Source organism: Pelophylax lessonae, assembly GCF_965119305.1.
Source record: "Pelophylax lessonae genome assembly, chromosome: 5".
Lineage (NCBI taxonomy): Eukaryota > Metazoa > Chordata > Amphibia > Anura > Ranidae > Pelophylax > Pelophylax lessonae.
The window spans coordinates 538,502,421-538,514,607 of record NC_138772.1 but is presented as its reverse complement, the minus strand read 5'-3'; the positions used below and the strand labels follow the sequence as shown (position 1 = coordinate 538,514,607).

At 43.2% G+C, this 12,187-nt stretch overlaps 1 protein-coding gene across 1 annotated transcript in view; it reads left to right on the top strand.

Moving 5' to 3' along the window:
* The window catches only part of COL22A1 (collagen type XXII alpha 1 chain), a 624,908-nt gene that overhangs the window by 364,842 nt on the left and 247,879 nt on the right, over positions 1 to 12,187 (top strand). The window contains exons 22-23 of the mRNA XM_082257569.1: positions 5,938 to 5,991; positions 9,309 to 9,362. Coding sequence (XP_082113695.1) covers positions 5,938 to 5,991; positions 9,309 to 9,362 — 108 coding nt within the window. The remainder of the gene's footprint in view (positions 1 to 5,937; positions 5,992 to 9,308; positions 9,363 to 12,187) is intronic.

The following is a 12,187-nucleotide window of genomic DNA, read 5'->3' as shown; positions in this document are numbered from 1 at the left end:
GTTCCCCCCCAAATCCATACCAAACCCTTATCCGAGCATGCAGCCCGGTAGGGCAGGAAGGGGGAGGGGACGAGTGAGCGGCCCCACCCCCCCTGGACCAAACCAGGCCAAATGCCCTCAACATGGGGGGTGTTGGTGCTTTGGGGCAGGGGGAGCTCTGCACCCCCCACCCCAAAGCACCTTGCCCCCATGTTGATGAAGACAAGGGCCTCTTCCCGACAACCCTGGCCGGTGGTTGTGGGGGTCTGCGGGTAGGGGGCTTATCGTATCTGGAAGCCCCCTTTAACAAGGGGGGGGCCCCAGATCCTGGACCCCCTCCCTATGTGAAAAGCAGCTGTAAAAACGCCCCCGTGTGGATGAGGCCTTAGTTTACAACGAATGAGCAGAAGATAACTTCTAATAGAATAGTAAAATGTAACGTAGATGCGGTACAACTAAACCGGTTGCATTCCATACCAATAGGACATGATGGCTTGGCGCATTCTCTTACCACAAACTCTATATTCACCCTTTCTGGGTCACTGCTCGGGTTCGGGTTCACTGACGGCATTTGACCCAACAAACCTGTGATAAGGACCTTTTGAGAATCTCATAAAAAGATAGATAAAGCTGCAAATTTCTGTGGAAGTTTCACGCTGTGCATAGATATCATGCCTGGTTTGATCTAACGCAAATCTGGAAATTTCCTATGGTGAGACACATATAAAGCATGAAGAAAACGTAACGTATGGTTTCCTGGAGACCACTGCACGCCTCCTTATGGCATATAAACCTGAGCAACCCAACCCCAGTGCATTTTAAGCACTTGCCAGCCGCCCGCCGCAGATATACTGTGGCAGGCTGGCTAGGCTACACGAACCGCCGTACTTTTACGGCGGTTTGCGGGAGCGCTCCTGGGGGCGCGCCGCCCTCCCCCATCAGGCAGCGGGAAAGCTGATCCACGGGGCCGGCAGCAGTGATTGCCGCCGGGCACCCACGATCGCTCCCCGCTGAGAGAGGAAGACGGTCAACTGTTGTAAATACAGCAGACCGTTGTTCTCTCTAGAATGAACACAGAGCGCATGTGATCCCTCTATATAGGATCACAGGTCTCTATGTTGATTCCACAAGTCCCTCCCCCTCACAGTTAGAAAACACTCCCCTAGGCTCACACCCCTGAGTTAACCCCTTCTCTGCCAGTGTCATTATTACAGTAACAGTGCATATTTTTTAGCACTGATTACTGTAGTAATGTCACTGGTCCCCCCCCCCCCCAAAAAGTGTTAAAAATGTCAGTTAGGGGTCGGATCTGTCTGCTGCAATGTCGTAGGCGCGCTAAAAAATCGTTGATCGCTGTTATTACTAGTAAACAAAAAATAAATAAATAAAAAATGACATAAATCTTTCCCCTAGTTTGTAGATGCGATAACTTTTGCGCAAACCAATCAATATACGCCTATTGGGATTTTTGTTTACTAAAAATATGTAGCAGAATACAAATTGGTAGTAAATGACGAAAAAATTAGATTTTTATTTTTTTTATATTGGGAATGTTATATAGCAGAAGGTGAAAAATAGAGCAAAAAATTAAAACGGCAGAGGTGATCAAATACCACCAAAAGAAAGCTCTTTTTGTGGGAAAAAAGACATGAATTATATTTGGGTACAGCGTCGCACGACCGCGCAATTGTCAGTCAAAGTAATGCAGTGCCGAATCGCAAAAAAATGGCCTGGTCATTAAGGGGGAAAATCTTCCAGTCCAGAAGTGGTTAAAAATATTTCTTAACCACTTAAGCCCCGGAAGATTTTACCCCCATTCCGACCAGGGGGTATTTTGCGATTCGGCACTGCGTGACTTTAACGGACAATTGCACGGTCGTGCGACGCTGTACCTAAACGAATTTGGCGTCCTTTTTTTCCCACAAACAGAGCTTTCTTTTGGTGGTATTTGATCACCTGTGCGATTTTTTGATCACGCGCTATAAACAAAAAAAGAGCGTCAATTTTGCAAAAATAGCAATATTTTTCACATTTTTTTATATGAAATTCCCCAAAAAAAAAAATTTAAAAATCAAAATTTTTTTACTTTTTTGGCCAATTTGTTTTATGCTACATATGTTTGGTAAAAAAAATCGCAAAAAGCGTATTTTGATTGGTTTGCGCAAAAGTTATCGCGTTTACTAACAAAGGGAAAGATTTCTGTCATTTTTGTTGTTTTTTTTTTTAACGTGTAATGGCGGCGATCTGCGATTTTTTTTGCGGTACTGCGACATTGGGGCGGACAGATCGGACCCTTGACTGACATTTTTGACACTTTTGGGGTTACCAGTGACATTTCTACAGTAATCAGTTCTATATATATGCACTGTTACTGTAAAAATACACTGGTAGTGAAGGGGTTAACTTTATTTGGGAGGGAGGGGCTGTGTGTATCCCTAGGGGCGTGCTTTCTACTGTGATTGGCTGGGGCTTGAGCTGTATGGACACTGATCAACGGATCTACATACTAGATCCGAGTGATCAGTATCCTAACAGCAAGGAGAATGACAGGTGGCTTGTTTACACAAGCTGCCTGACATTCTCCCTCTCCCCCGCCGATCGCCGAGTGACCGGCGGACATCGGGTCCGCCGGTCACACGCGCGGGGGGGTCCGTGACCACGCGGGAGCGGGAGCGCGCCTCCGGGGGCGCGCGCTCGCTCCCTAGACCCTCACAAGCTAGTGACGTAGCCCTACGTCACTTTGCCTGTGAGGGGCTGACTGCCGACGTAGATCGGCGTTAGGCAGTCGGCAAGTGGTTAAAGCTGAACTTTCCTGATAACAACTTAATTAAAAATAATGTTCTTTAGTAAGGAACATACATTCCACATGGATAATTATACTACCAAACTTAGTGTGTGCTGTATATTTCCTCCAGCATTTCTCCTGTTTCTTCTTGCTGGAGGCTACCCTTTTTCTGAAGCCCAGAGCCCCTGAACAGCAGTAAATCATAAAGCAGAGTTAACCCATCGATTTAATGGTTTCAAAAAACAGTTAAATTTCTGGAATGCTGGGATTGCTAACTGTCACATTTGCTTGTGTTCTCAACCAAACTGTCAAACCATCAAATGGCTGGTATCATAACTGATCACATATGTAGCACCATGGCAGTTACAGATCAAACAAAAGCAGCTTCCTTGGCTGTAAAGGATAGGAGGGTTGAATTTCTTTTTAAAGAGTAACTCCACTTTTCTTGGGGAAAAAAAAAAATTCCCTCTGGGTAATCTATGCACATTGCAAGGATTTTAGCAAACTTTTTTTTTGCAGATTCCTATCTTTTGTTATTCTAAAAAAATCACTGCTTGTTCGTCTGTGCCTATGTGCTAAGTGGGTCTAATAGGAGTGGTTTCATAGTTGCCAAACAACTGCTGCACCTGCAGGGATCTAATGAGGAAAATTGCAGGGTCTGCATTCCTTTAGACGTGTTCCTATTGGGAGTATCTCACCAAAAATGACATTTGTGTTGCAGGGGATGCCAGAAATCTGACTTGTATCTTAGTGCAGACTTCTGGGAAAATTGGTGAGCCAATCACACAAGCAGGAAATTATGTTTCTGGGGGTGTGGTCAGTATACAATCTGTGTACAGAACAGCTCCAGGCGGCCATATTGCATTTTACAGCAAATTACAGAGCTGCAGATTGAAAAGGAAAGGTCATTTTTAACCACTTAAGCCCCGGAAGATTTTACCCCCTTCCTGACCAGGGGGTTTTTTGCGATTTTTTACTGCGTGACTTTAACGGACAATTTGCGCGGTCGTGCGACGCTGTACCTAAACGAATTTCACGTCCTTTTTTTCCCACAAACAGAGCTTTCTTGTGGTGGTATTTGATCACCTGTGCGATTTTTTGATCATGCGCTATAAACAAAAAAAGAGCGTCAATTTTGCAAAAATAACATTATTTTTCACATTTTTTATATGAAATTCCCCCCAAAAAAATTTAAAAATCAAAATTTTTTAACATTTTCGGCCAATTTGTTTTCTGCTTCATATGTTTGGTAAAAAAAAAACGCAAAAAGCGTATTTTGATTGGTTTGCGCAAAAGTTATCATGTTTACTAACAAAGGGAAAGATTTTTGTCATTTTTGGTGTTTTTTTTTTTAACGAGTAATGGCGGCGATCTGCGATTTTTTCTTTTGCGGTACTGCGACATTGCGGCGGACAGATCGGACCCTTGACTGACATTTTTGACACTTTTGGGGGTACCAGTGACATTACTGCAGTAATCAGTGCTATACATATGCACTGTTACTGTAAAAATGACACTGGCAGGGAAGGGGTTAACTGTATTAGACAGGGAGGGGTTAAGTGTGTCCTAGGGGCGTGATTCTTACTGTGATGGGACATGGCTACTAGTGTAAAAACAAAGATCAACGGTTCTACATAGTAGAACCGTCTGATCTCCATTTTTACACAGGGAGAATGACAGGCGGCTTGTTTACATAAGCCGCTCCGCCTTTCTCCCGCTCTACTGACGATCGTAGTGTGACCGGCGGACATCGGGTCACACGCCCGCACTCCTCCGTGAATGAGCCGCGGCGGGCGGGCGCTCGCCCGCTATTGGCTCAAAACCCGGTGACAGGCGAGCGACGTAGATCTATGTCACTCTGCCTGGCCGGGGCTGACCGCCGCAGTAAATATACTGTGTGCAGTCGGCAACCGGTTAATAACTTTCAATTACAATATGATTTTTTTCGCTATGCTATATTATTTTTTTATTGGTGTTTTTTTTTTTTCCCCCACAAAAGTGGAGTCACCCTTTAAGGCTGTCATCAGTTCAGCATTCAAAGTTCCACTTTAAGCAGCGGTATGGCATTACTAAGTCCATACCACCGCTTTAAATGGACCTTTAGATGAATAATACCGAACTCCTAATGTACTGTATCCTCCAATCAGCTCCATTTCCATTGTTTAAAAGAATGGGTAGTGTCGCGCTCAAACATAGAGTGCTTGTGCAGATATTTAAACCTTAATTCAAAAATTAAAAATACATGATAGGTGACAATCTAAAAAATCAATCAATCTGTGCTCAATATTGTAAAGTGCAAACAGTCCATATGCAGCATCAAACAGTCCACATCTCTTTGGTGTCACACAAATTAGCAGAGATTTGATGTTAGTGCAGATTAACCTTCACCTCCACACTTCACCCAGTGATCTAGTAAGGTACTCCTTACCGGAAATATATGACCCCTTAATTATAGGGGGTCACATAGGCAATATCTCCACTCAGTACACACGATCCTCAGCTCCTCTGTTACACAGTGGGTAATCCAGCATCAAGCCCTTATAGTGTAGCTCGGATCAGGTGGCAAACATGGGTGGGACAAAAAGGAGACTCTCATGGTGCAGTACATCTAAACATATCGCTTTATTTAAAAAGTATTGCACTTACTCGAATCACCATAAAACAATCGCCTTTCTCATAAAAACATCCAGCAAGGGTTGTGAGCACTGCCGATCGCACAGCGCTCCTCTAACCCGGAAATGGCTACGGTCTCACGTTTCCCTTTCCATTTCCATTGTCCACTGTCACAGTACTGACATGGCATGCACAAATTAGGGTTACATGATAATAAACGTATTACCTGTTACAGACTCCAGTCTCCATTCACAAATCACATTAAGATCTTTATTTTATAGGGTCATTTTCAAATCTCATTGGACTAAGCTGAAAATAAATTGTGGCTTTTTTAACAAAAGGAATCCTTATCTCAGTGTGTTAGCGCTGCAAATTGAGTTTTATGTGTTTATTATATAAAGATTTTAGATTCTGTTTCATTTTCAGTCTATTTTATTTTTCTTGTGTTATCCGGGTACAGTTACATAACACCAACTTTCTCCATTGATTGGTTTTGTTTGTGTTTCTGCAGTTGTTCAGTATACTGTTTATTATATAATATTCCTTTTATGTCTTCACAGGGCGCTCCTGGGCCACGGGGACCTCAGGGGCCTCTGGGACCACCTGGACCAACTGTAAGTGAATAATAAAAAGCGTTTTAATCAATTTATAATCAAAGCTTTATTTCTCTGCACAAAATAAAACCGGGTCTATAAAGCAAAAATAAAGCTGTATTTCCAAATTTCCAAGCTACAATTATTAATTCATCTCTCATAGTTTAGAAGCAGATTATGACAGTGCTATTTCTTTTCTTTTTTTTTTCATTTAAACTGATATATAAATATATATATATATATATATATATATATATATTTTTTTTTTTTTTTTTTTTTTCTTCTTCTTCTTTTTTTTTTGTAATATTAGATACATCCACACACATATATATATATATTTATTTTTTCTTTTTTTCTAGTTATGTATCAATTAATACTGTAATATTAGATACATCCACATGTATTTATTTATGTTGATTAGGAAGGGTGAGTTGTGATATTCAAAAAGGAGCTCTGCTCTTCTTCAATGTCCCTACCTGGGTCTCAGCTCTCCTTGAGTGTCCCCATCTCGTTATTGAGTCTCCATTTTTTTTGTTAAAGTCCCCAATGGACTTCTGTATCTCTGCTGAACTACACAGTCCTAATTCCATTATATAGATCTTTAAATTACTTGAAGGATCACCAGGAGGAGGAAAGAGGTCCAGATTCCTCTTCATGGATCTTTATATCACTAGCAGGGGCAGACTGGCAACTTTCAGCCTAGGGGGCAAGTACAAACCAGAGGCCCATGGTGCAGCGACTCGGCCCCCCTCCCACTCTCCCTCCCCCCCTTCTCACTCTCCCAATCCTCCTCCTGACCCCCATTCCAAGTTGAAGCCCTGCTCCAGATACTCTCTACTTACTGTCTGAATCCAGGTTTCTGACCCGGCCAGCAGGGGGAGGTTGGGGGGAGCTGGCCAGGGTAGATGAGTCTCTAGTGGGGCATGGAACCAGCCACTGCTTAGACACAGTTTACACCATCCATGCTGGGGGGGGGAGGGATGCCTGCACTTTGTCCTTGTCTTCAACCCCCACTCAGTAGGTCAGCGGTGGGGACTTTTAATTCTCTTCACCAGGAATCCTTTAGGCATGTCTGTAGAATAAGCAGTGCAGCCTTTTTACGGGGCATCAGAGTGGCCCAAGGGGAAATTGCCCCCCTGCCCCCTGGCCCAGTCCTCCCCTGATCACTAGAGTGGTCAATAGCAGGAGGAAGGAGGTCCAGATTCCTCTTCATGGATCTTTATATCACTAGAGTGGTCAATAGCAGGAGGAAGAAGGTCCTGATTCCTCTATATTGATCTTTAGTTATCACTAGTAGGATCAGCAGCAGGAGGAAGGAGGTCCTGATTCCATTATATGGATCTTTATATGACTAGAGGGATCACCAGGAAGAAGAAGGAGGTCCTAAATCGTTCATATAGGTCTTTATATCACTAGAGTGGTCAATAGCAAGAGGAAGGAGGTCCTGATTCCTCAATATAGATCTTTATATCACTAAAAGGACCACTAGCAGGAGGAAGGAGGTCCTGATTTCTCTATATAGATCTTTAGTTATCACTAGAGGGACCACCAGCAGGAGAAAGGAGGTCCTGATTCCATTATATACAGTAGATCTTTATATCACTAGAGGGATCACCAGGAGGAAGAAGGAGGTCCTGATTCATCAATATTAATCTTTATTTCGCTAGAGGGATCACCAGCAGGAGGAAAGAGGCCCTGATTCCTCTATATAGATATTTAGTTATTACTAGAGGAATCACCATGAGAAGGAAGGAGGTCCTGATCCCTCTGAATAGATCTTTACATTACTAGAGGGATCACCAGGAGGAGGAAGAAGGTCCTGATTCATCTATATAGAGCTTTATATAACTAGAGGGATCATCAGCAGGAGAAAAGAGGATTCCTCTGTATAAATCTTTAGTTATCACTAGAGGGATCACCAGGAGGAGGAAGGGAGTCCTGATTCCTCTATATAGATCTTTATATCACTAGAGGGATCACCAGGAGGAAGACATTGGTCTTGATTCCTCTATATAGATTTTTAAATTACTAGAGGGACTGCAATTAGGTCCTAATTCCTCAATATATATCTCTAGATCACCAGAGGGATCACCATGAGGAAGAAGGAGGTCCTGATTTCTAGATCTTTATATCACTAGAGGGGTCACCAGCAGGAGGAACAAGGTCCTGATTCCTCCACATAGATTTTTAGTTAGACCTCATTTAGAATAATGTGTCCAGTTCTTGAGATCTAATTTACAAACAGATATTGATAAAATCTATAAACGGGCAAAAAGAATGGTGAAAGGTCTGGGGGATAAAACATCAGAAGAGACTACAGGAACCTAAAATGTACAGTCTGGAGGAAAGAAGTAAAAGGGGAGATATAACTGAAACCTTTAGATACAAGAGAGGTGTGAATGAGGTTCAGGACGGCCATATTTCCAGTATAAAGCTAAGGTCAAGAACAAGGGGACACAGGGCTGCTGTTAGAAATCGCGGGGCCCCGTACAAACTACCTGGCAGGGCCCCCCCAAGAGAATATTAAAGATATATTTAGCTAAAATTACAACAAAATCACTATTATCAGACACAAATATAACATAACTCACATAATTCCTGCTAAATCTAAAAAAAAAAAAAACTATGTTAAATAAAAAAGAAGATGAGATGAGAAAAATATACAGGCTGGGCAGTTGGAGCTCAGTGATCAGAGAGACAGAGAGAGAGAAACAAAGTTACATATAAACTCCTGAGCAGAAATAAGTGCTGGGAGGGGGGCCCACAAGGGAGGGGGATTAGTGAGGGACAACGGTCTGTTTCTCAACAGATAAAAGCTGATAGCAGGGAGAAGGACAGAGATCAGATTCAGGTGCTGAAGGAAGATTTCTGTATTTCTTGTCCATCACTAATCCCCCTCTCTGTGTGGGCCCCCCTGTGTGCTCGGGCCCCCTACAAGAGGGCTGGTGGTCCCCCCCTATCAGCGGCCCTGCGGGGACACGACCTCATTCTAGCGATAGAAAAGTTCAAAACTAACCTTAGAAAATATTATTTTACTAAAAAATTTGTTAATTCTTGGAATAGACTTCCAGAAGAGGCAGTGAGTCAGTCAACAGTAGGTGGATTTAAATATGCTTGGGACAAACATAGATGTACACGCAGACAAAAAAGATGAAAAATGAAAAAAATAAATAAAATAAAAAAGAGGCAGCCTTAATATACCTCTTGGTCGCTTTTGCCATCACTGTTCTATGTTTCTGTGATTCTATAGGTATCATATTTTCAGTAAATGGAAACCATGATATCTGAAAAACATTTGAAAATGTCCCTAATACTGTAAATGAACTCTCTCCCTATAGGGACCAGAAGGCTCCAAGGGCAGTGCCGGACTTCCAGGACTTGAAGGACAGCGTGTAAGCTCAAAATCTCTTTTTTTATATTCATTGTGGCCATCTTTTTTTTTTTTTTTCTAGTGTTTTTACTGTGTGATATTTGGCTTGGTTGGGTTCCTCGGAAATGCTTTACTTATCATCTGGCAAGAAACTCCATCCAAAAATAATGCAACGTCTTTATCTCATGAACAGATGGACCCATAAAGTAATGAGCACAAATGGCATTTATAGGCACATTTTTTTATTTTATTATTTTTATTGTAATTCAAAAACATACATAATAATAAAATACAAATTACATTTATAGTTTTTTTTTTAAAGCTGTACCATTTTTATTTTATTTATTTATTTTTTTAATGTATAAAATACAAATACATGTAGCTCACCATTAATTAATTTTTTATTAACCACTTAAGCCCCGGAGGATTTGGCTGCTAAACGACCAGGGGGTATTTTGCGATTCGGCACTGCATGACTTTAACGGACAATTGCGCGGTCGTGCGACGCTGTACCTAAACGAATTTGACGTCCTTTTTTTTCCCACAAACAGAGCTTTCTTTTGGTGGTATTTGATCACCTGTGCGCTTTTTACTTTTTGCGCTATAAACAAAAAAAGAGCGTAAATTTTGCAAAAATAACAATATTTTTCACATTTTTTTATATGAAATTCCTCCAAAAAAAATGTAAAAATCAAAATTTTTTAACATTTTCGGCCAATTTGTTTTATCCTACATATGTTTGGTAAAAAAAATCGCAAAAAGCGTATTTTGATTGGTTTGCGCAAAAGTTATCGCGTTTACTAACAAAGGGAAAGATTTTTGTCATTTTTGTTGTTTTTTTTTTTAACGCATAATGGCGGCGATCTGTGATTTTTTTTGCGGTACTGCGACATTGCGGCGGACAGATCGGTCCCTTGACTGACATTTTTGACACTTTTGGGGTTACCAGTGACATTTCTACAGTAATCAGTGCTATACATATGCACTGTTACTGTAAAAATACACTGGCAGTGAAGGGGTTAACTTTTTTTTTAAAGGGCGGGGCTATGTGTGTCCCTAGGGGCGTGCTTTCTACTGTGATTGGCTGTGGCTTGAGCTGTAAGGACACTGATCAACGGATCTACATAGTAGATCCGTCTGATCAGTGTGTTTACACAAGCCGCCTGACTTTCTCCCTCTCCCCCGACGATCGCCGAGTGACCGGCGGACATCGGGTCCGCCGGTCACACGCGCGGGGGGGTCCGTGACCGCGCGGGAGCGCGCCTCCACGGGCGCGCGCTCGCTCCCCAGACCCTCCCAGGCTAGTGACGTTAATTAACGTCACTCTGCCTGGCCGGGGCTGACCGCCGCAGTAAATCTACTTGCGGCGGTCGGCAAGCGGTTAAAGCTGAGCCCCAGGTCTAACTTGTATAATTACATTGGTCCAGCTTGGCACAATGTATCTAGGAATATCTCATCATACCTGCGGGACCACTGGCTAAGCTGACAATACATTTAGTAGTCAGCGCTACTACAGTGATCACCGCCATCTTTCAGGTCCTGCACTTCGTACAATTGGAGAATGTCTTGTATTATGAAACAAAATATAAGGCTTTTTTGTGAAGGGTGGCTGGGCTGAGTAAGTGACCCCCCTGTAGTCCAGATCATGCTATAGGATGATACTGCTTTTATTTATTTCAGGTACTTATATAGCACTGTCAATTTACGCAGCGCTTTACATAAACATTGTACATTCACATCAGTCCCTGACCTCACGGAGCTTACAATCTAAGGTCCCTAACTCACATACATACACAGTAGGGACAATTTTTTTTATACAGGATCTAATTAACCTACCAGCATGTCTTTGGAGTGTAGGAGGAAACCGGAGTACCTGGAGGAAACCCACGCAGGCACAGGGAGAACATGCAAACTCCAGGCAGACGGACTTAGTAAGCGTTGTCACCCTATCACAGGAAGTATATGATAAAGTTCTTGCTTGCAAAACCAACAGGTATAATTACAGGAACCAAAATCCTCCAGAAAGAAAGAAAAGAAAACTGTTAAAAAGAACTTAGACTTAATGCAAGTGCCTAGGGCAATTTTTTAATTTTTTGCACACATGTTAAAACCTACCTTTCGACAGACGCAGCCTCATCTCCATGAGCTGAGTGGGTTTATGCTCCTCCCATCAGGAGTAGTCTAGGCAGTAAAATTTGAATACACACGCCCAGGGGGCTGTCCCTCTAGGCATAAACCCCCACTGCACTATTCAGCACATCCGTTTGTTTCTGCCTAGAGAAGGAGTAGGATCTAGGTGTAGGGTGCTGGGAAACTTCTCTTTACTCGCTTACTAGCTAGTGTTCAGGGAAGAATTTCCTGGCGATCTACAAGCAATGATGCTGGCTGGGGCTTCATACTGGATAATCTAGATCGTTATAGTCCCCCCAGTCTGGCCTACGAACGTGAGCAGGTTAAAGTTCCGACCTACGCCTAGTCACGACAGTGCCCCCTGGTCCGGAGGGGGGACGAGCCTGCGAGCGGATGACTGGCCGGGATGCATTGACCTGGAATGCCCTGAGTCACAGAGTGCCCATCGGCTAGCAGCATCCCCGCTTCAGGTAGGAGGCAGTCTGCCCGGAGCGGAGCCCACCCGGTCCATGGTATGGTGAGTAACTGTGTCCCCCTTTGCCCCTGCTGGCCTTCGGGGGATGTGGGCCCTCCCCTGGGAAAAATGGGACTTGTGCCTCCCAAGAGATCCCCCTGGCCTGCCCGGTACCTGGTCTGTGTGTCCTTCCCTCTCCCTGTCCTTGCGGGTGTGCTCTGGCGCTATGGGGGGGAGGATGACATGGTACCTTGGGCTTGCTG